At 26.9% G+C, this 26,943-nt stretch overlaps 1 protein-coding gene across 1 annotated transcript in view; it reads left to right on the forward strand.

Annotated features, from left to right (window-relative positions):
* LOC147809894 (ATP-binding cassette sub-family C member 8-like) overlaps nt 1–26,943 on the forward strand; it is a 78,749-nt gene that overhangs the window by 27,135 nt on the left and 24,671 nt on the right. Inside the window, exons 8-18 of the mRNA XM_087162926.1 lie at nt 8,213–8,375; nt 11,052–11,092; nt 11,208–11,345; nt 14,988–15,192; nt 17,052–17,157; nt 18,798–18,893; nt 21,067–21,232; nt 22,161–22,298; nt 23,298–23,504; nt 24,871–25,168; nt 25,460–25,742. Coding sequence (XP_087019052.1) covers nt 8,213–8,375; nt 11,052–11,092; nt 11,208–11,345; nt 14,988–15,192; nt 17,052–17,157; nt 18,798–18,893; nt 21,067–21,232; nt 22,161–22,298; nt 23,298–23,504; nt 24,871–25,168; nt 25,460–25,707 — 1,806 coding nt within the window. The 3' untranslated portion in view covers nt 25,708–25,742. The remainder of the gene's footprint in view (nt 1–8,212; nt 8,376–11,051; nt 11,093–11,207; nt 11,346–14,987; nt 15,193–17,051; nt 17,158–18,797; nt 18,894–21,066; nt 21,233–22,160; nt 22,299–23,297; nt 23,505–24,870; nt 25,169–25,459; nt 25,743–26,943) is intronic.

The raw sequence follows: 26,943 nt of genomic DNA on the forward strand, positions 1-26,943 counted from the left end.
TTCACCAGAAAATTAAACTCATTATCATTATTTTCAAACACAACAATTCAAATCTTTAATTAGATTTAGTATAATCTTACTCATTAGTATTCTATACTCAAATCATGTTCCTTGACCATCTCATTCTCTAATTCCTTTCTTAAAATTCTTTTCTTAAAAAGTTTACTAACATGAAATTTTTTGTATAGGTCTCTTTGCTTATCTTTAATGTGTATTAGGTAATTATTATTCCTAAATTTTTTTGTTATTTCAAATGGACCTTCATACTTGGGATTTAGAGAATTTACATCAGTATTTATCTTTAAGTAAACAAGATCTTTACAATCATAATTAGGAATTGGTCTACCTTTTATATATTTTCTATGCATTTCAAAATATTTGTTTTCATTTCGACTTACTATTTCTCTAGTCTCTGCAATTTGTTGTCTTAATTTTTTGATATAGTCAGATGGGTTTTCTTCACTGTTGGTATTAACACTTGTATTTAAAGGGAGATTTAAATTACGACCAAAAAATAGTTCAGCAGGAGTATAACCTGTTACCACGTTGATAGAAGAATTATAGTGTAATTTGAAAAATAAAAGCTTTTTAGTCCATTCCCAACTATTGTTACACATTGAAGCTATAGATTCTTTTAGAATTCTGTGAGATCTCTCAATTAAACCATTAGATAAAGGATAGTAAAATGAAGTTTTACGATGTTCAATGTTTAAAGCCTTAATAAAATCTTGAAACTCCTCAGAGGTAAAGTTGGTACCATTGTCAGAAATAATGGATTGAGGCAAACCAAATTTTGAAAAATGTTCATTTAAATTATTTATAATTGTTGAAGATTTAATGTTAGTTAAAGGTATCGCCTCTAAATACCTTGAATAATTGTCAATAATAGTTAAAATAAAAAATTTATTATCAATTGATCTGGGTAGTTTCCCAACAATATCTATAGATAAAATTTGTCCTACACTTAAATCACCTTTTTCAATGAATTTAGTCTCAGTTACTTTAGATTTTGGCTTATTTGCCAAACATGCATCACAAGATTCAACAAAATTTTGGGTGTCTGCCAACATCCCATACCATGCATAATTTCTTTTTAACAAATTATAGGTCTTAAAAATGCCAAAATGTGCAGCATGTGCTGCCTTTAAAATTTCACCTCTTAATGAGATGGGTATAAAAATTCTATTTAAAGTCTTATATGGATGTTTAGGTGGTCTCACCTTCATCATCAAAATACCATCATTGTTGACAAAAAATTTTTTAGAAATTAGTTTATCATTATCATTTAGTTTTTTAAAGATTTCCTTAGTTTGTGTACAATTTTGTTGAGAATTTTTTATATTCTCTATTTTAAGCTTATCATTAACTTCAAAAATATTTGCATTATTTACAACAGCATTATCATTAGTTACTCTAGATAGGTAATCGGCTGGATTCTTAAAACCAGGAATATGTTGAATTGTATAATTAAATTCCTGCATATACATTAACCATCTGCCTACTATCTCAGGTTGTTTTTGTAAGTTGATGTGAAAAGTTAAAGCCTTAGCATCCGTAAAAATAACAAAATTTTTTCCATAAAGATGTTGATGGAAATGTTTAATTGAATCTACAATTGCTAAAAGTTCCCTACGGATAGATGGGTATTTAGATTCAGAATGGGTTAACTGCCTAGAATAAAATTCTATAGGGTCAAAATTGTCCTTATTCTTTTGCATTAATATTCCACAAAGAGCACTGCTAGAAGCATCAGTTACCAAATAAAATTTTTGTTCCTCATTTATATTCTTTAAAGTTGGTTTAAGTAGTAGTTGTTCAGATATATTTTCAAAAGCATCCTGACAATCTTTATTCCAATTAAAAATAACATTTTTTTTTGTTAAGTTTACAATGGGTTTGATGATCTCTGCAAAGTTGTAGATTAAATGTCTAAAATAACCAATCATACCTAAAAAAGTTTGAATTTGTTTAACATCTTTTGGAACAGGAAATTTTAAAATTTTGTCTATATTATCAGAAGCGGGTGAGAAACCATTGGAATTTACATCAAAACCTAAGTATTTAATGTTAGATTTACAGATTTGTATCTTAGCTGGATCTAGAGTTAAATTAAATTTCTTTAATCTATCAAAAACCTTAACAAGTAATTGTGACATTTCCTCAATGGAATCTGCAGCAACAACAATGTCATCAAGAAAATACTGCACGTTAGGACCTTTAATGTCATCTAAACATTTAGAAATTAAGTTATGGAAAAAAGAAGTACTGTTGCGAGAACCAAAAGGAAGACGAGTAGGTTGGAAATTTCCTATCTCACAACAAAATGCTAATTTGGATTTGTCCTTTTCTTTTAATTTTATTTGGAAAAATGCACTTTTGAGATCTAAAACACTATAATATGACTTTCCAGAAATGTTATGCAAGATATCATTAATTTTTGGAAGACAAATTTTGAAAGTCTCAGTAACTGAGTTAAGTAACCTATAATCTATAACCATTCTGAATTTTTGCAATTCAGGATCATCAACATAAGGCTTTTTTTTGACAAAAATTACAGGAAAACAATAATTGGAAGAAGATGGTTCAATTATTCCTGCATTTAATAGATCTTTAATCTCTTTTTTGGCAAAATTTTTTGCAATATTAGGAATCGGATATGGTTTGGTTTGGATAGAAAAGTTATGCAATAAATTAAATTCAGGTACTACTGCATCCGTAGATCCTAAAGTTGTATAAGATTGAGAGAAAACTTGATAATTGTTTAACAAAACTTGAAGTATCTTATCCGCATCTACCTTATTTAAATGACTCAAATCAAAATCAGAGGCATTAAGCTCTTTTTTTCTCAGTTGATGAATTTCATTTAGATTTAAATTGTTAATTTGGTAATTAGTATTTTCTTTAGGTTTAATTATATCATCATCTTTAATACTAATAACATTTCCTAATTTTGTACCCTTATTGATTACAATCTTATTATCTGTATTATTTTCGATGAAAGTACAGAATTTTTTATCCTTAAATTCATTAACAGATTCATAGATATTATAATTTAGTTTGTTTTTGTTTGGAGAAAAAAGCATTTGTTTACTATCTTTTATATCCTCAGATATACCTAATTGAATTAATATTTGAGAATGGGGTTCTAACACAATCTTTTTTTTTGCAAAAGCAGAATTATTTACAATCTTTACATCACTTAAAACATTATTTACAATACGAGGAGTATCCTCGAGAAAATCAAAAGAATCATGGTTCACTATAAGTTTTTTGTTGGGTATATCTAAAACAATTTTATTCTGTTGAATGAAATCATACCCTAAAATTATTTTATATTTATAAGCCCAAGAATTCTTAGTTACAAAAAATATCCCTTGAAACCATTTAGTGTCAATTTTGAATTTAGAAGAAATTGCAGACATATAAGGAACAGTATTGTTGTCGATAGTATGAATTCTTACAGATCTAGATAAATAACTTATTTTAGTGTTTTCTTTAATTTCATTAAGAGTGATAGGATCAATTAAACTAAGATTTGCACCAGTATCTAGTAAAGCCGGAATGGTTAAGTTACCAAATCTTAACAAAATAATAGGTAGAGATTCTGAATCGTTACTGTTATTACAGGTCATTACATGTTTATTTACTTTTTCTACTCCTTCATTTGTATCTTTTATTTTACTATTTTTTTTTGTTATATCCTCTTCAGTTACCCAATTACTATTCTTATTGTTATTAGAAATTTTTGAATTATATTCCTTAACCTTATCATAATCTGAATTAAAATTTTTATCTTTAAAATTACTATTGACATAAATTTTAGTTTTATATATTTTGTTCTTATCATTCGGAAATCTATCTTTTTTGCCAATATCTCTCTTTTTTAACCTTAAGTTACCAGTTAATTTTTGATCATTTGAATTTCTACTGGTTCTTGTAAGCTTTGTATTTTTCCACTTGTCACAAGAACCATTAACTAGTTTAAATTATTTTGTCTTCTGTCCGTACTGTTGTTACCCCTCTTTCTAAAATTTCTATTGAATCCTCTTCTGAAAGAGCTGCGGCTTCTTTCATAAGGCTTAAATTTGTTGTTTACATTGTAGTTTTTAGGATAATACCAACATTCTGTGGTGATATGATTTCTACTACATATATGACAAGTTATCTTTGGTTGATTCAATTTGTTCGATTGTGAGATGTTGTTGACCGATTTAGTTTTAGTTAAATCATTAATTTTTTGAGTCAATTCCTCAATTTTTTTGTTGCTTTCTATCTGGCTTCTTAATAAGATTTCAATTTCTGATGATTTTGTTACATTATTCAGATGGGCTTCATTCATTGAAATCGCATTTGCAATATCTATAGCAATTTTGCCTATTTCATTGAAATTTGATGCTCCCCTTTTCATAACCTCGATTCTAATATCCGGACGCATGCTGTCAAGCAGCTTTTGTGATTTCATTTTCCTAGCTAGACTTAAAGTTTGCTCATTACTATCTCCATTGATTTCTAGATACTCATCAGTAGCCTTTTCTACCTCTTCAATTAAATTTCTTATGCTTTGATTTGGTTTTTGAATCAATGAGTTAAACTTACTCTGTAATTCTGCGTAACTTAATTTCCTGGAAAATTTATCTTTTAATAATTTAACTATGCATTCGTATTCCATGTCAACATTTGTTTTGGCCTCACTAACTACTTTCAATGCTTCTCCTGCAAGATTTAACTTTAATATCAGACTTTTTTTTTTGTTGTCCCATTTTTCTAACTGAGCGATTTGCTCTAAATTATTCAGAAAAAAATTTAAATTTTCCTCTTTGCTACCCTTAAAAGTTTGCAGCGAATTCGCTAAGGAATATGCAGATTTAGCCATAGTGTAATATTAATTCATAGAAAAATTTACCTAATTAATATCTACCTTAAATTATCACTAAAATGTATATTAACAATCAATAAATAGCATTCAAACCCCAAAAACAATATTCATACAATACATACAATACTCCATATCAAAATAATATATAAAATGTAGTTTAAAAAATATTATCAAAAAATGTTGTCAAATATATTTTTATATTAATAAAAATCAATAATCTTATTGAAATACTATAGAAATTAGTTTCATCACTGAAATCTTGCCCTATTAAAACATCATAAACACTGAAATCAATCAATGTATTTACCACAATTACTAAATGAATTTTCTATGTACTTATTTAAATTTAATATCATACACATAGAAATAATTAATATATTCAAAAAATATATCATGATCTGAATTAAAATGCTAATTAACAATCATTCCAACTCAATTAAAATATCAACCAAATTTTTTTTAAAATTTAAAAAAAAAAACCTATTTTTAATTATATCTTGAATTATATATAAAATTTTAATGTTCAAAATGTAATATTTATATTCAAATACTTCATATTCAAAAGTATATTATGATATAGCGATTCACATATAAATCAAAAGTATATTTCTTGTGACAACATATATATCAATATTAAAATCCAATTTGATACATTATTACTTATTGTTTAAATGTCAACAATAAAAATTTTTATTTGTGAGAGAGAGCGAGATAAATGTTTAAAACAAATCAATTATTTGATCATATTTTTTGTGCACAAGGCACTTAGTATTTAAAATTTAATAATATTTCAGCCATAAATTAATTTAAAAGCCAAAGTTTCCAGAGATTCTCCTAAAAAATTATTTATTCTTAACACCAGATTCGAAACCACGCGACGGCACCATATATTAAATGTTGGTATATAAGATATTAGTGCTGCTGTGTGTGTAAAAAAAGAATTAAAGTTGTGGTGATGAAGTTGAAACTTATTAATGAACAAAAAGAAAATCATTAAATAAAACTTAATTAAATTAGCCGTATAATAGAATTAGATAAAATATTGGATACAATCATCCTAAATAACCTAGCAATTAACTGATTAAATTTACTGCCACACGTGGTGGATAACTTAACAATTTAGTGGTAGTATAAAGCTAAAAGGAGTCTCTGGAAAATAAATAAAAAAAATTTAGATATAAGTAGATTAAGCTGAAATAAAAAAGAAAACATAAACCTAAGAAAACGACAAAAGATTACTTACACAGATTTATTCCATCACATCATAATGAGGTCACACTTAAATAAAAAAATGCATATTTCAAATTTTTCTAACACTCATGTAGAAATCAAAAATTAATTTTGATCATTGTATTCCACTACAAACTTTACAGATCAACATGGATCCTGAAAGATTATCACAATTTCATTATTGAGAATCAGACGCTGCTCTCCGTTCTTGGAGAGAACAACGGCAGGCCGAAGCCTCCGCTCCTCACCAACTCATATCATAGACTGAGGTATCAAATTACTTCCAAAGGGACGCTTCATTATTGTTGCCACCATTCCAATACTTCCTTCCCAAAATCTGGATGTAGGTGTCTCTGCCCTCGAGTTGGAATTTGGCTCTGTCTGCTCCTAGAATCCTGAACCATAGTCATAGGAAACTGGAGACTTGTCAAAAAAATATTATTAGAATAAACCGTCGAGTGTGAAAAGTTCCGTGGAGTGTGAAAAGTTCTCATCAATGAAGAGTGTGAAGAATTCAAAGTAGAATAAACCTTGGAGTGTGAAAAGTTCTTATCAATAAAGAGTGTGAAGCATTCAAAGTCTATTTAGTGCCTCAAAAATTATTGTTACAATGTGTAACAATACTATTACAGATTGATTAGTGAGAAAAAAAACAGCTTCAAGTTAGTATTGCTTTTATAAGAAACTATGGACCAACTAAAACTTTATTTTTTAGCAATTTAAGAAGAGAAATTGATTATTAATTTATTGTTTCTGAAGTTTATTATGATTCCAACTTTTTTTTCTAAATGCTGTGTATTAACTTAATTACTTGCAGTTTAAGTGTTTTAATTTTTCTTCCTTTCTCTTACAGTTTTCATCTGGATAACTTCTATTATTCTGAACCTTTTTCTTACTTCTTCTCTCTCTTGGTATTTTCTTTTTTCTATTTTGTGTGAATATCAATGTGTGTGTGATAACTTTTAAAAATCAGTTGAAATTTGCAATTCTTGTTTTTTTATTGTCATTATGTAATTTTTACTCCTTTGACTTTTTCTTGATTGGGAAAAAATTTGAAAATATTTCTTTCTTTCCTGATTTCTAAAATTAGATAGAATAGATATTTTTTCAATAAGTGTTGAAATAGTTTTTTATTCGCTTTGTAATTAAAATGTTATTAAATTTTTAATTATTTGTATTTTATTTAAATAGAATATATTTTTACAAAGCACTAAATAAGGATTTCCTGGAGATTAAGATTCTTTTCCTCTTAGAATGCTGTCTAACTTTGACCCTTTTTTAAATTAAAATTTTTTTCTTCCTTTTCTATAAGAGTTTTTTTTTTTTTTGCTTTTTTGTGTGATTATTCAATGATTAATAAATGTAAGCTTCAAATCGTAACAAATTTGAATAATAAGATGGTAGACAACCAATCTAAAAAATTCCGGCGAGAAGTTATTACAATTATTATTAAAAAATTTTCAGAATTGATGTGTCAAGGATGAGTTAGATAAGTCAAGGTTATAAATTTAGCATTTGCATTAGAAAGAACTCTATGAAAGCCTGTACTCTCTTTCAGGTTTCGAAATTTACGTTATTAGTCAAGTGGTCCTGTACCTCCGAAATTCAACTCAGACTTCCAAAAAATATTCAGTGGTCCCCTGAACTAGCAAGTAATGTAAAAGAATCGAAAGTTGTCTTGATCTCAAAAACATATATCATCATAACTGAGTTAAAAAAAAAATTATTTTTCAACTGAACCAATATTTTGTTATTTTTCAATTAAACTGAACTAACTTTTTAAAAATAAAATCTACTCAAGACCTGTATAGGGACCAGTGAAAATGTTTATGGACCAGCAATATCTATTAGTTATATTCCTGAGGGCTAGTCTCTAAATTGTCTTAATTTTTACCCTTGTATCTCCGTTGAAATTTTTTAATTTTTATTTTGAAAATTGTTTGTAATAGGCTTATAAATATTGTATTATTTTTTTAAAAATTAACATATTATATTTGACTCTCTAGCTAAATATTTTAAAAAGAAATATTAACTACTGTAGAATAGGTTTAAATGAATAATTATGTATATATTTTTAAAAGTTTGTTCTGTATTTATTCTTGAAAGGTTGTTTCTGATGAGAGATTGAAAAGAACTACTGAACTACTTCAAGGAATCAAGCTGTTAAAATTATATGGCTGGGAAACAGTTTATGCTCATTTGGTGCAAAAAATTGGAAATAAAGAACTTAAAATTTTAAGAAGTGATGCAGTTTGTGTGGCATTTAATAGTGAGTTATTGTTTGCTTGTCAAGGTCACTTCTAAACTACTTATGTTTTGAAATTTTAGTTAACTTACATGGTTTAACCTTGTTTTAAATTAATGAAAGTTAACAACTAAAATGAGAAGAAGAAAAATTGTTAAATGGAAATTATTTTAGCGAAATTTTCCTTTTAAAATTTAGGAATTCTACGTTTGAAAATTTTTATGTAAATAAATACCGAAGATATTTTATAAGTTATAATGTAATAATTTGAATTTATTCTTTGCAAAATGAATCAAATCAACTTTTCAATTCAGCTTTTAGAGTTATTGGCTACCAATTATTTATTTCTCAAAATGATAACACGAATTATTGATTCCTAAACAAAAGGATAAATGAAAACTTGGGTCAGTCTATTGTTGAATCATATTATAATTTTTTTTTCTTCTGAAGGCAGCATGATTTTTATTTAGGTAATAGCAGGTTTTTACGCATCATGCTATTATGTTGTGCGAATACTGGAAACTTGTTAAGTACCTATCTGGAAACTATGTTAAAAAACAGTTTGATGTAAATATGTAATCTTTTAAAAAAGTGTTTATTATTACTATATTGCCCCTAAGCATTTTGAATGCATTTTAAATTAAAAATATTTCTCCCATATTTTCACCTTTTATGCCTGCTTTAAGATTTCCAAACAATTTAGATTTCTTCATTTCCCCCCCCCCCCCAGAATTATATCAATTTTAAATGGCTTATAGTTTGCTGTAAATAATTGTGTATAACTTTTTTATCTGCTGTTTTTAAAAGCTTGTTTTTAAAGTCACACTGAATTTTTTATTTGTAATATGTTTAAAAATATTTCACAATTTTTAACTGGTCTTCTTCATGTGATACTCTTTAAATCTCTTTATCTTCTTAAAAAGAATATCTATAATAAATTTTATTGTAATAAGAAGACATTTTTTATAAGCCTATTTTTTGGAATTCAAATAATTTATTGACATTTACCTAATTAATGCTTTTTTGAGGAGCTTATCTTACTTTTAATTTTCAATATTTTGAATATTAAAAAAAATTACTGATATTTATGCTAAAAAAATTATTCTAAGTTGCTGATTTTTATAACTGAATGTATGGTGGTGTAAGTAGTAGAAGTTGTATTAGATTAAGAGATTTATAAAAAAGTGCATGTTAAGCAATTTTAAAACATTTTATTTTAATGTGATATTCTAGAAAATATTGTGTGTTATTGGATTTAATCAGCAACATGGAACTCTTGGAGTCTGTTCGAAATTTCTTCAACTTTTGAGACGTTTATAAATTTAAAGTTAACGGTTGTTGGTCGTTTGACGGTTCGGATGTCATTATTATTTTTTTTAATAATAATTTTGTTATCTATCAGAAAAATAAACTACAAAAGAAAATGTCAAAATCTTATTGAATAATAAAATGCAATTCAAAATTTTTACCAACTTAAGTAACATTCCTACTAAATGTTGTTTGATTGTTCTACCTGAAATGTACCAATCTAATTCTCAATTTTTAAATATATATTTTATACAAATTTTTATTTTGATGAAAAAGTGACAAAAAATATTGTCCCTGCAGTGTATTTTTTATTAAAATGAAAAGTTTGTTTTAAAAAAATTTTTATTCTACACCTTATCATTTATTTAAAACAAAACCTGAAAAAAAGAATATTTCCAATCTTTTCATAAAATGAAGCTGATTAAAATTTTCAATTTATTTTCGAACATCAATCTCAAAACAGTTTCAAGCAGGCTCGAAAAGCTCTGTGACAAAGAAGTATTGTTTTGGGGTGTAGAAGTTGCATGAAATAAATAATTTTATTAAATCTGTCGATTTAGTAATGGTAGAAAGTTTACTTATTTTGATATAAGCTGGCCAGGTGACTGAAAGATCAGCGTGCCTAACTGCAAACCCAATGGTTGCAGATTCAAATCCTGCTCAGGACATGGAAGTTTCTCTCTGTGTATTGTCCTCTGTTGTATGATGTGTAAATGTGGCCCACTCTTACAAGGTTGTCACTCCACAAGGAGAACCTGAAAAATACAGGGAATTTAAAAATCACCTAAAATAACAGGGATGCAGGGAATTTTGATTTTTTCTTAACAAACTGGGGAATTTTGTATCTTATTTTTGTCTTTTAAAAATTGGTGACCACTCAAAACGTAATCTATGGGATATTTAACCATTATATTTACTATAGCATTATTTAAGTATGTTCCGCTGTTTTTCCAGCAATTAAAACTAATAAATATAGTTAGCCCAATATAGCTCACACAAGAGTACAGTAATCGTGGTTTCCTCTTAATATATTGTATATAATATGTACAGGGAATTTTTTTCTCCAGATTTGAGTGGCAACCCTGTAAGCAGCATCCGCTCTCTTGGGTTCACAGGTGCCCACTGGGTAACTTTAAATCAGTGACAGTTTTGGCATCTTTCAAAGCGAAGAACAAGAGTTCAGTATCTGATGTTGAAAAAACAAATACAAAAAAACTTTTTCTGTTATCCAAGCATATTTTTAATAGAATTTTTTTGCTCATGTAAACATTTGCAGGGTTTTTTTTTCTTTAATTTTATATTAATTCTCTTTAATAAAAATCTCTTTAATAAAATCTTTTAATAAAAACAATTTCAAAAGTTATTTTTTAACATAAATTTTCTTCATTTCAGCTTTCATCACTCAAACATCATCAATAATTGTGACACTAGTGGTATGCTATATATTAAATCATTAGTTTTATAGTTTCTTTTTAAAATCAAATTCCACCGCATTTAATTTTTTAAAATTTAATGAATATATTTTAACAAAGTTTCTTTTTATGTTAGACATTCTCATTATATTCGAAAATTGAGGGAAGACCACTCATGCCTGCTGATGTTTTCACAGGTCTAGCGCTATTCAATCAACTTACTGTGCCACTCTACATAATACCTTTTGTCATTCCAATGGTTATCAATGCTGTGGTAAGTCTTATTTTTCTGAAATATTTTATAATTAATTTTTTATCTATTCTAAAGAAGATCAAAAAGTTAGTCAAACAATAAATTCTATTGGTATTTGTGAAATTTTGAAGATATTACCAGTATTTTTAGTATATATTTTTATTTTATTACCAGTATTTGTCGTTTCTTAATTAATAAATGCATGTTTTTTATACACTTTTTTTTTCTTTAAGCAGTGCATATTATCACTGCTTAAGAAAAATATTTTTAGTATACATTTTTATTTTATTACCGATATTTGTCTTTTCTTAATTAATAAATGCATGTTTTTTATACACTTTTTTTCTTTAAGCAATGCATATTATCACTGCTTAAGAAAAAAAGTATTTTTAATATATATTTTTATTTTATTGCTAATATTTAACTTTTCTTGATTAATAAATGCATTTTTTTAATACACTTTTTTTCTTTAAGCAGTGCATATTATCCTATCTGTCTTTAACTTGAAAATTCTTAATTATATAAAAGTGCTTGTCAGTGAATCATTTTTTATGTATGTATAAAATATTAAATGAATCTATTTAATTCATTCGGAAATACTTTCTATCGGGGGATAAATCTTTAGGTTAGCTTGGAACAAAAATTTCCAAAGTACACCATTGATATTTCCCCCTCTCTTTTTTTCTTCATTGGACTTAATTTATAACATAACTGTTTTTTTTTTTTTTTTACTTTGATTAGTAATGCTCAATAAGGCTTCAGGAAGATTTTCGTATCAATACCTGAGCCAAAAAATTTCTGAATTTCGGCAACAACCAGTCTTGTCATGTGAAACGTTAGAAAGAAAATCACAGAAGAGAGCCGACTCAGAGGGTATAACTTAATGGCGCTAGGCAAACCGTAGCATATAAACATATATTAAATTCTGGCACGCCTTTTGCTGCCTCAACACTTTTTTGTGCCCCTTAACCAAGATAATTGGTGCAGACATTTATCATTACTTAAATATTCCCAAGGCTCAAGTGTTCTGGATAAACCATATAAGTTTTTTCATATGTTTTATCCATATAAAAAACTAAAATTTTTAAACTGAAAATTATCTTTGTTGTGAAAATTTATAACTTTTGAGATAAATCTAAAATAATCAACCCACTCTATTTCATTGGTTAATTTTTTTCCTTTTTGTTTGTAGGTGAGTACAAGACGTATTCTACAATTTCTAGTTCTTCCTGAGATTGATTTAATACTTCCATGGAGAGATCACTCAGAAGAACCAAAGTTGAATTTGTCCCAGATAGTGGCAGTGTTCTGGCAAGTTTATATGCTTAACTTTTTTTTTTTGTACAAGTCAGTTTTTTTTAACAAATCTGTCCAGTCTAACTAATTTTCATAGAACCAATTCAATATTTTAAGAGACATTGGTTTTTAATTTCCTTTTATTGTGTTCAGGATAACATTTATGCTGCTTTAATGAACTTATTAAAATGCTGTAATGAAAAGACTAGAAGTTAAAAAAAAGTATATTTTACTGAGTGCAATAAACTATGAATACATTAATGAAGCTGAATATTTATAGTACTTCAGAACATTTGCAGACAGGTTTTGTTACACAGGGTGAGGAGTGAGTCATCTTTCTCACCATCTTTCTTTCAGATTTAGCCAATAACAAAACGCTATTGTATGAAACTTGCTGTTAACTATCATTCATTAATTTATTATTGAATAACACATCTTTCAATCTCTGTTGGCCTTAAAAACCTATTATTCTGAAAATTGATTTTCCAGACTCGTAGAAATCCGAACAATTCTGAATATGTGACATTACATTGTATATATTAGAGTGGGTCAAAAAAGTCAGAGTTTTAAGTCTTTTGGCAGTAGTGCTATCAAATACCATCATTTGATGTATGACAAAATTTTGTAATTCTGAATTAATATATTCTGCTTTTGACCAAAGTTGTAAAAATTTGTCCGAATAATTTTTAAAGTTATAAAAAAAATAATTTATTTTGTTGGTCAGTTAGTGGTAGCATTTAAAATTTATAATTTCTAAACGAAAATATCTTTAAAAAATTTTGGAATTATAACTAAATATCTTCTCATTTTTATTTGCTTCAATATTTAAATAGCACTATTTATGTAGCAAAATTGAATCTCTTAAATTAATATCTTCTGTTACCTCAATGGACCATTCAGGTGGCAGAAGATGTATCATAGTTTAAAATTTTTATACAGATATTCTCATTTAAAAGTGGCAACATTTAGATACTACCTCAAATCAATTACCTAAAATATGTGGTTTTTATAATTTTAACCATTTTTTATAAAATTTTTGCAAATTTTGATCTATTGTGATGGCAAATGGTATTCCAGAATTACAAGATTTTGTATACTTTTTATCCATGGTTATCAGCTACTTATTAGTACTATCAGCAAGATGCTTTCACCTACCCTGATAGTGTGGCCAAATTATTATGACCACATGACAGTTTTTATGCCAAATGAGCTATTACGTTCCAGTGATACCTGCTTTCTTGGTCTTGGGTATGTGTAGCATCTGATAATGCCTTAGTGCCTGTTGTAACATTATAAACTTTATATTATTTTGTTTTTAGATATATAAAAAAATTTAATTTATCTGTAGCAATCAATGTTTCCTTGATCTAAAGCTTGCATAGCATTTTATGGTGCCAACTGAACACTATATGCTGTCAAGATATCCGATATAACTTTTTAATTCATCACTTTCCTATGTCCTTTAAGATTTCATACATTTGCTTTTTTCTGTTGGTCATGGGTTGTAATGCAATTTTTGATTTATTCTGTTGGTGTACCTTACCTCCGCTAAACGTTTGTTGCAACATTTTGAGACATTTTTTATGTGTATGTATATATACATATACACATATATATACTAAAAAGTCAAACAGGCTGCTGTACTTCAGTAAGAACGCACCATTAGTTAATTTCCTTCATCCTCTTCTATTTTCAAATTTTGTAATCTGGCAAACATTTTAAATTATTTTTGAAAAATACCTGTAAATGTGAGTACATTTGAATTCACATAACATTTTGAGTTTTATTCTGTATTTTCTTGAATTTTTATTATCTATTGTTTTGTTTTGCTTTTTTTTTATTTTTCTTTTTTTTTCTTAATAGGTTCTATTTTCGTTTCAATTTTTTTGGTGCTCCTCACACTACTGTATTGATATCTTTTGCTTTGGCTACATTAATGCAATATTTGAAAGAACTATTTTTTCAGATGGAATCGTGTGAGCTGATGACGAGATTATATCCCTTCCTAATTTTTTTAACTGTAAAATTTTTTTAAATTTGTGATTTTTTTTTTTAAAAATTTAATTTTTTTTTTCTTTTGGGAAACCTTTATATCTTTTTCCTTGTTTACTCTTTATTTTTATTTTATTTTGTGAGTTCTATGTACTTGCAGCTGATGCACAGTAAGAAAACTTATTATTTTTCTTAATTTTTTTCATTAATCTCTTTTCTTTTATCCTTTTTGTCTTTATTATGCTATATATATATATATATATATATATATATATATATATATATATATATATATATGCACACATCTATTTATGTTCTTTTGGTATGTAAGAAATTTAGTAATTATGTTACATAAGGATATAAATATAATTTCAGTTGCAAGTGAAAGAGAATTCATTTGAAAGTAAAGTATACCTGTCAGGATCAGAAGAAGGCGATGGAGTGTTCCTCCCTGAATTCTATAATTATCCCCCTCTTGAAGAGAATACTCTTCTTTCAATTAAAAGGGGATATTTTACTCATGATTTGATACATTACAGTGTTCCAACTTTAAGAGATATCAACGTACAGATTCCTGCTGGTAATTATTATTATACTGTTTTTTTCTTATATTACTTTGCTGCTATTTTTAAAATTATTGAAACTGAGGTTAAATATTAAAAAAATAATTATTGCTACATGTACTCAAATGTTTATATATTTAATTTAAACTTTGTATGAATTGAGTAGTAAATTTTTTGGACCGGTTAAAAGTTTGTTTGATTCTATTGGAGAAGGAGCATATGTGGACAATTTTAATAATTTTGTTAATTATTAGTCTAAATTTTTCTGCAATTTTTAGCAAATTCAAAATTAAAACTTTATATTTTCATATACAATTTTCAGATCAAACACACTTGATTGTTAGGTATTAGGTAAATTTTAAAACAAGTCTATGGTAGAAAAGTAGATTTTTCTTATTCTTTCCAATTGCTATTTTAGAGTAATTTTATTCATTGTTTTAAAAACTTGAAAATATTATCTTATGATTGGTTATGCTTATTACAGATTTTAATATTTGCATTTCTTTAAATGACCAATTATTGGCTTAATGACTAAATTTGGCTAGTATGGACGCAAAGTTGTTGGCCTATAATGGAAAAAAAGAAAAAAATGTTGGTTAAATATTAACACATCAATGTTTAGGGATTTTATTTATTAAATTAGTTTCATACTGTAAAAAAAAAATTTAGAAATTTATTCTTCGTTTCTAGCTTTTATTAAATTCGATTTAATTTTGAACAATAAAAATTTTAAACAATAAGCTTGTTCTCCAATAATTTTAGATTTTTTTTAATAAAAATGATAACCAAATAAATTATTATTAAAAATGATAACCAAATGAATTATTATTAAAAATGATAACCAAATGATAAAAATGATTTTTTAAATAGCAACTTAACTCTAGAAAGTCTGAACATTGCTAGAAAGACAACCTAATTTACCTCAATAAACTGATCCAAATTTCAAAATATAATCATAATTAATTTAATAAAAACTATTATAATGCTTGATCAACAAAATTCTATGGTCTTTTATTGTATTTGGTTATCAAAAATATTTGACTAAATGGAACATCGACTTTTCAATAATATTTAAATATTAGTATCCAGATAATTTAGTTTCCTTTTCTCTTTAAATAGTTATCATGCATCTATTGAAATAATTTTGTTTTTTAATGAAATTGGGGTACCTTATGCTTACTGAAGAGTATCTTATACCCAAACCTACCTACCTGGGGTTATAGGATACCTACCAAAATACCAAAGGGCCCACTCTGGCCCCTTCTATCATTCTAGATATAAGGTTCTATAAGTGCCTTATAATGAATAATTAAATAAGCACTTAAATTGGATCAAATTATGAAAGTCATAAATTTTCAACATTTTCAGTAGGTTACTGTTTTAATTGCTGAGCACCAAAAAAACAAGAGAGACCAAATTGACCCCATCCGTCATTTTAGTGTCAAGATAACATGAAAAATGTAATAACTAACTGTATCTGATGTATACTTCCAATATAAAACTCTTTTTTGCTGATTTATCTTAATATAAAATTCAAGTTTCTATGATCAAAAAGTTGTTATATAGGATTAAAATTCAGTTGGAACTTTTTTACAGAAACATAGAAAAGTAATGTAAATTTACTTCTGAAATAAATTAACTAGAATGCATTGTGTTATTGCTTAATAAAAGTTATGTTATGTGTTATTAGCATTTTAAAAAGTAAGTTCATTATCAAAATGGTTAATTTCTTTCTTATAATTTCTTTTTAAATTTGACTAAATTTCTGCTTTATGAAAAAAGCTGAAATTTGATTAAATCTCTGTTTTATGAAAAAAAGCACGAAATGATATGTTTATTGTGGGATATAGTTCATAATGTAAATTGTTTATTTTAGGTAGGTTAACTATTGTTGTTGGACCCATAGGCAGTGGAAAATCATCCCTTTTATCTGCAATTATTGGAGAACTTCACCAGATAAGTGGATCAGTTAACTGGAACAGGTTTGCTTACTGTTTGTTAATAATATTTCTCAATGTTAATAATAATTTCTACAACTCAATAAATGGTGCTTTGCGCAGTAATGTGAAACCATTAATTGTAATCAGTTTCTTCTATGGCACTATACGTGAACATCTTCCATATTTTGCTGTTAAATATATTATGTTAAAGGCATTTGTAATGATTTAATCAGTATTTTGCACTGTTTATTAATGAAGTTGATTATTTTTAAATAACACACAAATACTGCACATAAACAGGGATGCCATTCTTTTATTGCTATTATGATGAACCTTCGTCAGATTCAAAACACAAAATGGGAAAAAGAAAATGGCCAGATGCAAATATTATACTACAAAAAGAAAGGGGAAAAAGAGGATTGACTTACAGGGTTTTTGACCTTGAAGAAGTTGCTTCATTATATTAGCCAACCAATTATATGTCTGTCTATTGGACACTATTTGTGCTTTTGCACTTTATTGTGACTTAACATTTATATGCAGCTCAAAGTTGATCTTTCTTAAATTTGATAATGTTGTTTGGATTTTATTATTAAATTTACTTAAGCATAATTACTATTTATTAATTATAAGTTTAAAACTTAACTAATAATGTATCTAATAAAAGTATCTTATAATGTATTTAAATGTTTACTCAATTCCTATGAATAAAGAAATTATAATTTAATGTTTTTATCTAGATTTATGTTAATAACTAGTCCAAGTTATTTTTTTCTTCTATGAATAAATAAAAAAATTATACATGTGTCCTTCTTTTTCTTCTTTTTTTTTAAAAAATGGTTTTATACGTGTAAGGTAGGATGAAAAATATAATTTAAAATTTTCTTGTGACTATAATAAGCATCAGAGTGCCATCTTATCAAATTTTGCTTCCATTTTTTTAATCATTTCTTAAAGCTTTGTATTTTAATAATCTTACCACAGTAGTGGTATTTTTCTGATATAAAAGGTCAACATTGTAATGTATTTTTAAATAATTCAATATTAATATATAATTGTAAATCATAGCTTTATGTGTGAAATATTTTTAATAATAACAGTAATTTTAATTATAATAAAGACTGTACTTTCAATATATTATTTGTTCACAATGTCTTGATGCAAAAAATATGTTCCTCTTCCTAAATTTCATTATGTTTTTCACTTGTGTGACCTAAGACAATAAGAAAAAAGCTTATCAAATTTGCATCACTAATTTTAAATAAATCTAATTATAAAATCTAAGTAATAAATCTCATTATAAATCTAAATAATCATAAAATAAATCTAATTATTTTTTTTTATGAAAAAGATTTGCTTAACCCTCCAAGCATTATGCATCTGAACGAAGCTTTGTTCTGGTATGCTGCATTTCAGTTAAATTACTTGGGATGTAACAGATTTGCTATGCAGGAAAGCAACTACTTTAAAGGATGTGAAAATCTTGATCAACTGCTCAACGACTTTTGAAATTTTAAATATTTGAAAAATAAATTATCAATCTAAAAATGAATGTAAGAGAATTGCTTTATATTGAAAAATGTTAATTGTAGCTTTAAGAAAGATAGTTTCTGAATTATAAACTGATTTCTGATTTTTGAAATATAAAATTTGCCTTTTTTTATGGTATCTATCTTTTACAGCTCTCTTCTCATTGCTTATGTACCACAAAAACCATGGCTTGTTAATGCAACACTTAAAGAAAATATTTTGTTTGGTCAGCCATATGATGGGCGAAGGTTAGTGCATTATATTTTATATGAAAATAAACTCTTATTTGTCCATATATATATATAAACAGTCTACTACTTCACATTGTACTAGCTATACAGCATACCTGCCAACTCTTCCGGATTTTCTGGAAGATTTTATTTTCATATTTAAAGTGGTAGTAATTATACTATTTTTTTCTTTCATAATCTTAATTTTTAAATGATATTGATCACCACTATTCTTACAAAAATTAAGCACATATATTAATATGCGTTACTATCATGGTTGTCAACTTAAATTTCTCAAATACAACGTATTTGTTTTGCTTAAAATCGAAGTTTTAATTCCATTTTAATACCACTGGGAAAAATGATAATGGAAGGGATTAAAAGTTGGCAGGTATGATACAATGTGAATAAAACACAAGTAATGCCACAAAAATAGACATTCTTTCATTTTAGTTGTGTAATCAAGATGTCAGATTATGTAAGGCTAATTAGATTAAAGTGGATTTAATCAGGATCTGATTATAGCCTCGGCCCAATAGGCATGGGCCTAGGGCCCACAATTTCTAAGGGGCCTCAAAAATTAGTAAAAAGTCTAATGTAATGTGGGCTTGCTATGTGTTTGTTTAAGTATTAAATAAAAAATAATTTCAGCTTACAATAAAAAAAAAATCAGCTAATCAGTGACTTTCAGCGAAAATCGCTGATTTCAATTGTTTGTGGTCACCAAACTATTTTTATTTTGACATAACATATTTTGTTGTTTTATATTTTGCTTGAATTTATAGATACATAAACTTTATCTTTGAAAAACAATCTTCAATTGTCTGCTTTCAAAATTTCTTAGAATGTTTCTCTTAAATCATGCAGTTCAATAGATTCTTTTTCATTATTAGGACTACTCTTCAGTAATTTAATTTCAAAATATTTTGTAAGGGGCCCAGAAAATTTGGTGGGCCTCGGGCCTGAATTTGTCTTGATCGGTCCCTGGATTCAATATTCTGATTTTTTTAAATATATGTTTCATGCTCTTAAATCGCACTGTAAGGTTGTGTTTTGTTTGTACAAATTATGCAAAACGTGACCGACAAAAAATTTAGTAAGTACCCTAGTTATTAAAATCAGCTGGAGGATCTTTCAGATGATGAAATTTGATTTGTTAACTGGGAAGAGAACTGTTTTTTTTTTTTTTTAAGCTGAAATTTATTCAAAATTTTAACAATTTGGGGACTTTTCTGCGATATTAAGTTAAAACAATTTAACAAAGTTTATATATATATATATAAGCTTTTATTCCGTTTAACATTTATTTATTCTGTTTTAACATCAACACAGGTAAGAAATTTTAAATATTTTTGCCCATTAGATAGTTTATCATAAAGCAACTTATAAATTCATGCATAAGAAAATCAGATATCTGTGGTGCAATGGTACATCACTTCATTTTAACCTTTAAATAAGTTGCTTACCATAAATGACAATTAAAAAGTACAATTTCCTGATGTTCAACTGCTCATCAGTTACATTGATCATTCTGTTGATTCTTTTGTAATTTTTTTTCTCCTTTTTATGTGTTTACTGTGAGTGTATGACTTTCAATGTTCAACTCCATACCATTGGAACTTTTAACACAATTCAGAAGACAAGGGACTTCTAGATCAAACTAGCCTTTGTGGAGAACTTTTTATTGGAACTAACAACCCTCATTTACGTTAGATGGAGGAAAAAAAAATCTAAGAATCCCACAGTTAGCCTGATGGCAAAGAGATTCTAACCCATGATCCGTCTACCGCTGAGGATATTTTATGTCAGTACTGTGATCGGTTCGAGCCGGATGCCGCATTCTTTTCAACCAACTATCGCTGGGATTCCCTGTTAACCTCATTGGGAGGAAAGACCTCTATCCCTTGAGCCACCGTCCCGCTACAATTTACATTGTAAATTTTAAGATCTAATTAAACTATAGTGACTATTGGCATGTCATGACAAGCCATTGATCATGTGGCATATTGACAGTGCTGATTCTTTCTTGCTTCTTGCAGTGCTGACTGATTATTTTTGGCTGATGACTTGGTTTTGAGGTTTCCTTTCAATTAATTAATAAAAAGAATGTGTAAAACTTTCAAAATATTTTCTTCCAACTTTGACTTGTTTCCTTTATAATCCTGTTGTATTTTATATGATTTTGAAACAGGTACCACCAAGTGATCCAAGCTTGTGCTTTGCAACCTGACATAGATTTATTGCCTGCTAGAGACATGACTGAAATCGGTGAAAGGGGCCTGAATCTCAGCGGGGGACAGAAACAAAGAATTGTTCTTGCTAGAGCTTTTTATTCTCCTGCACGACTTGTTTTGCTAGTAAGTATGTCGGCTTAATCGTAAAGGAATCTATTCAACTTACATAACTAAATTAGTAAGAGAAGTTATTTATAGACAACTTAATATTTCTTTAATACCTTTCTATTTATTAAAAGCATGGTATTGAAAGAAATACTTCATATATATATAAATTACATAGTGCCCATCACCAACTAAAATCACATTTGTTCTGAGAACATTTCATTTTATAAAGCATCCGATTTTATAAACCGGAATGTATAATTCAAGAAGCAGAATGTAAAACTTCAACTTTACATCCACACTGAAAGCGAAATTGATTTTATTTTTACTGAATCCTTATTTGAAATTTTAATTAAACCTAAGCTACATTCTTTAATTTACAAAACGGTTTTAAAATGTTAGCATATTTGTTTGATTAGCAAAATTTATAGTTAAAGATTTAACATGGTGTGAAAGCCTGTAAAATATTTTATAACTTTCAACTTTCAATATATCATTTTCCTTGTTTTCTTTAAAGTTTATTTTAAAATATTACACTTCTCTGTCATCTATTGAAGTTAGGACGATAGCTTTACCTTAATGAATGAATGGTGATCATTGACATTGGATGATGGTAGGCATTCTATAGCTTAATTCATAAACAGTATTTTAAAAAAAGGCTTGAGAAAATAGAAAATTCTAAATATTTAGACAAGGAAAAATGGAGTTTATCATTATTTTAAACATATGCTCCAAAAAAAAATTTATTTTCTAAATTGCGATAATGATTTCATAAAAGAATAATTTTAGAATGTTTTGATATTGTGATGATTCCTGTCTTGCTAATTTGATTTTAAAATATAGCTGATTTTATAATCTAGGGATTTTATTAGTGACAGTCACCTTTTTTAATATATATATTTATATAATCGTGATTCAAATACCTCTGTATTTTATACTTTTAAAGGATGATCCATTGTCTGCTTTGGATGCCCATGTTGGAGCTTATGTGTTTGAGCACGGTGTGAAAACTCTTCTCCTGAGGAGGCAAAGAACTGTTGTTCTGGTTACTCATAAGCTGGAATTCCTGCAATCTTCTTCAAAAGTAAAATATCATTATTATATTTATTTATGTATTTATTTGTATTTGATTTAGAAATCATTGTTCCCCTCTTCAAATATTTTTTAATATACTTTCTAAATCGATTATATTTTTTTAAGACTTAAAATTAAAAGAAATTTTTTTTTTTATAAAAGATCAAGAAAGACTGGTAAAAATATTAAATAATCAATATTTACAAGCTTAAAATTTTAAAAATATAGACTGATGTTTCAAAAAATTTAATTTATTTGTTTTATTTATAAATATATTTATCTTGTCTGTATTAATAAGCAAAGAAATTTTAATTTTCAATTGTGCTTATTTTTTTAATGAAAGCTAATCTAATTTCCTGATTTATAGAAAGTGTATTGTATTTTTCAGTTACTTAAAATTAGTCAGTCTTTATATGTTATGATATTATACAGTCATTGTATGATATATAAACTGCCAAATACTCAATTGTAATCACAAACCAACTTAAAAATTTAAAAAAGCTAGACTGTTATTTAGAAGTTTAAACTGAATTTTTTTTTTTTTTTTTTGTTCAATGCTTTTCTCTTTTTTTTTTTTAAAGAATTTTTACTTTAAATTGCTGCGCCAAATATTTTAACATTATTAGATTCCTACTCATTTGGTTTCAATTTTAATAAAAACTTAATACCTATTTTTTTTTATAGAATTTATGTTGATATAACTTCAGAATAAAATACTTTTCAAATAATACTTAAGTCACAATCTATGAATGATGAAAACTATTTAATATATTGTGCATCATCTACTAGTTAAATTTCAGATGAAATTTAAACCGCTGCACGCTGTATATCAAAATTATTATTTTAATATTCATTTTTAGTAATATTTAAGAATCAGGAATTCTTTTCTTTTTTCATATTTACTTCTGCTAATTTTTCTTATTTCCATAAAACTTTCTTAAGATTAAAATTGACTTGTGATTAAAACTTCAACGAACAAATCAGTTATAAATTTGGTATGCAATTATAGGTACTGTTAATGGAATCCTGCACAATAAAGAAACAAGGTACCCCCAAAGAAATGGAAAGCCTTTTGCAGGATGTCAATTTTAATATGAAGAAACCCAAAAAGGCATATATGAGTGATAATAGTCAAGCTGAAGATACATCAAAGGAAAGACATAAGCTTGTTCGTCTAATATCCAGGCAACAACTCTACAGAACAGTGTCTACTCAGGTAATGTTATTTTGGATTGATTAATGGGATACCTGCAAGTAACGTTGTGTGGGTATATCGACCCTAATCGGTTGTTCAAACGTGGCATTTGTTTTTTTCTGCAACTGTTCTCTCCATTATATTTCGAGTAAGCCAAGCATGTCAAGTATCAATTCTCCTATGTGACGCATTCTATATTCTTTCACAAAGATTTCAATTCTTTTACTATATATTTCTTACTTAACACAGACAGGCATAAAGCCATGTAGAACATAAACAAACTAATTATGCATTGTGCCGTGTACATCGAATAAAAATATCACAGTTATAATTATTATTTGTTAATGTATTTTATTGTAAGTTAATGAATTATATTTTAACAAATTTGATGTGCGATATGGCATTGTATTTTACTAACATTCTAACTTATGTAGATCAGTTTTAGTTAAGCATAATGAAATATACAAAAAAGAAATGGTCTTTTTGGTTAAAGCAGTAATTAATATTTTTAAGCATTCCAAAACAATTTCATGGTTTTATTTGGATATTATCTGGAAGTATTAAGTATTTTAGAGCTTCTATAAATTAAAAATTAATATGCAACTTATTTCTTTTTATGTTTGGGTTTAAATCAGTTTTATCAAAGAGGTGCACAACCTGGGGTTCTCAATTAGGCAATGGAGCATCTCCTTTGCAACTAAAAATTAGTTGAAAACCTGTGTAACTAATATGAAAAATTTAAAACTGTTTTTCACACTATTTTAATAAATTGAGAAGAAAACAATTAAATATAAGGATAAAATGTGTATAAAATCTTTTGACACCACAGTATTTTTTTTTTTTTAACTTTCTGTAATTGAAACAAGTATAAAACAAATTTAGCTCAAAGATTTAGATTTATTTAAAAATTAAGAAAGTAGTTATGTACAGGAAAATAAATGTTTTGAAATTTTTCCTCGGTGAACAAAAAAGTTAAAAAGCATGTATGTTATGTTATGCATCTCTATTTTAAAATTTGCATTACTAATATCCCAAACTCTTAAATTTCATTATATTTTAAGTTTATTCATGCAACTTTTGTGTAATAAAACTTGCAATTTTTAAATTAATGAAAAAGAGTGAAGTTATGATTCTGAATGAAAAATTTTTTAGTTTTTTTACCTTATTATCTAACTATTCTCTTTTTTTTTGGGGGGGGGGATAGGGGGTTTTGCATTCTTTTAATTTTTTCACCATGTGCATTGTCTATTTTTTTTCCTTTTATGAAAAATGTATTATATGCCAAGATTGGTTTTTCACACCTTAATAAATACGCCATACCAATTATTTTAGACTCCTTTAAATAACTGAAAAGTTTTTAAATATGTATATATTTCCGGATATTAAGCCAAGAGCCAGACTTAGTCGGCAGATGTCTCACGATCCTTCCAGTCCCTTGCCTTGCCACGATTGGGGTGACCATGATGATCCTCTTCCGTCCATTGCTGATCCAGACGATCCTGATACTGGTCACAAGCTCCTGAATCACATGAAGTCTGTCGAGAGTTTGAGGTCGAGTGCGAGCTCTGCAAGTGTAGTTAGAAGGTCGTGGAAGTGCCCTCCATCAAGGTTGAATTCCAGGATATCAACTAGAACTGATGATCTCATTGAAGATGAAGAAGAAGAGGAGGAAGATAATACTGAAGGTATGTGGTTTAGATTTATATGTGTAATGGAGATTTCTAAAATAATTATATTGTTTTATTGTTTAAAGATGTAACTAGCATTTTTTTTAAATGTACTTTAGTGTGAAGCATCTTTGTATATTATTTCATTTCTTGAAAAGTGCTTAAAAGGTGCTTATTTTTGTTGAATAATTTGGCTACGCACCCTGACTTTCATTTAATTTTGTCTTTTATTTATTAGCAAATGTATATTTGTCTAAAGGTAATGTTGGAATTATTTATTGATAATAGAATTTTATCATTTTTTTAAAGTGGATAAAATTACCAATGTTAACTCTTTGGAGCAAGTGCAGTTACCCGATGGAAAACTCATTAAAGAGGAAGAAAGAGAGAGAGGCAAAATTTCAAAGAAAGTTTATCTTATGTATATGAATGCATGTACTCTACCTTTGGCATTGTTTGTGATATTTCTCAGTACAGCTACCCAAGCCATGAAAATAGGCACTGATTTTGGCTGTTTGCTTGGTCTGAATCTTCTACTTACAAAGAGGATGAAATAGATCTGGAGGAAGCAGAAAGCATGGGAGAATCTCAGGTACAAATTAGTGATAAAAGTTTCTACAAAAAAAAAATAATAATACATTTGACTTTAGAAATTAATAATTTTATATATTTTTTTTATTTGGTAGTTTTATGATAATTTTTTCAAGACGATTGTCATTATAATTTTTTTTTATAAATCAATTTCTGAAGAAAAAGATTTTTCTATCAATCTAATTCAGGCATAAAAGAATCTCAGGTACAAATCAGTGAAGAAGTTACTATAAAAAAATCTCTTTGACTGCCAAAATTCGTACTTTTTATCATTAAATTTTGTCAATGTTTAATTTGTTTATATAGTGGTAATTTTTTAGGCAATTATCACTTTTAAAATTTTTTTATAACAATTAAAAATATATGTATTCTGGATCAAGGTACTTCAGGCATGTAAGAATTTTGATCTAATACTTTTGTTTGAATAAAAAATATCAATGGTACCTACCTTAATCTGTTAATAAACCATTTTTTTTATATGTATAAAATCAAATTCATGTAAGATAATTCAAATAAATGTTAAAAGAAAAAAATATAAAACAAAAAGAAAAAAATTCTAATTACAACCAATTACTATTAAAGCTAAAAAACGAGAATAATAATTAAAATTATCTCAAAACCATCATCTAAGAGAATTTTGATTTATTAATTATATTTGAGGGAAAAGACCAATGGAAACTACCGTAGTGTGTTCATAAACAGTATTTTATAATAAAAATTACTTTGTGTAAAATTGTTTCATTTAAATTTAAAATATATATGTATATATAGATATAGAACAAAGAAGAGAAAAAATTAAAATTTAAAATCTTTTTATTTAAGGATTGAGCTCACTAGACAAAACAGATATCTGATTATTCTAATTTCTGCTTTGCTCTTTCTAACCTGAGTAATAATTGAGATAAAACCGATGAAGTATAAATGATAAAGTAGTATAAAGTATTATTATCTGAAAATAAGTAATCTCTAAAAATATATTTTACTTCTAGTCAGTAATCTTAAAAGCTTTTTCTCTGAAATAGTGTAGCAGGAATTATAATTAATTTGTTATTTATTATTGAATGATGAGATGAAATGATAAAGCATAATAAATTATCCATTAACATGTGTTTGATATTTTGACCAATAATAAATATTCTTTTATAAATGTTTTATGTAAATGATTCTCAAACTGTACACCGCGTGAGGTTAGAAGAGTGCAT

The sequence above is a fragment of the Parasteatoda tepidariorum genome, chromosome 5 (assembly GCF_982258835.1).
Source record: "Parasteatoda tepidariorum strain Cologne lab strain chromosome 5, Ptep-v5.0, whole genome shotgun sequence".
Classification (NCBI taxonomy): Eukaryota; Metazoa; Arthropoda; class Arachnida; order Araneae; family Theridiidae; genus Parasteatoda; species Parasteatoda tepidariorum.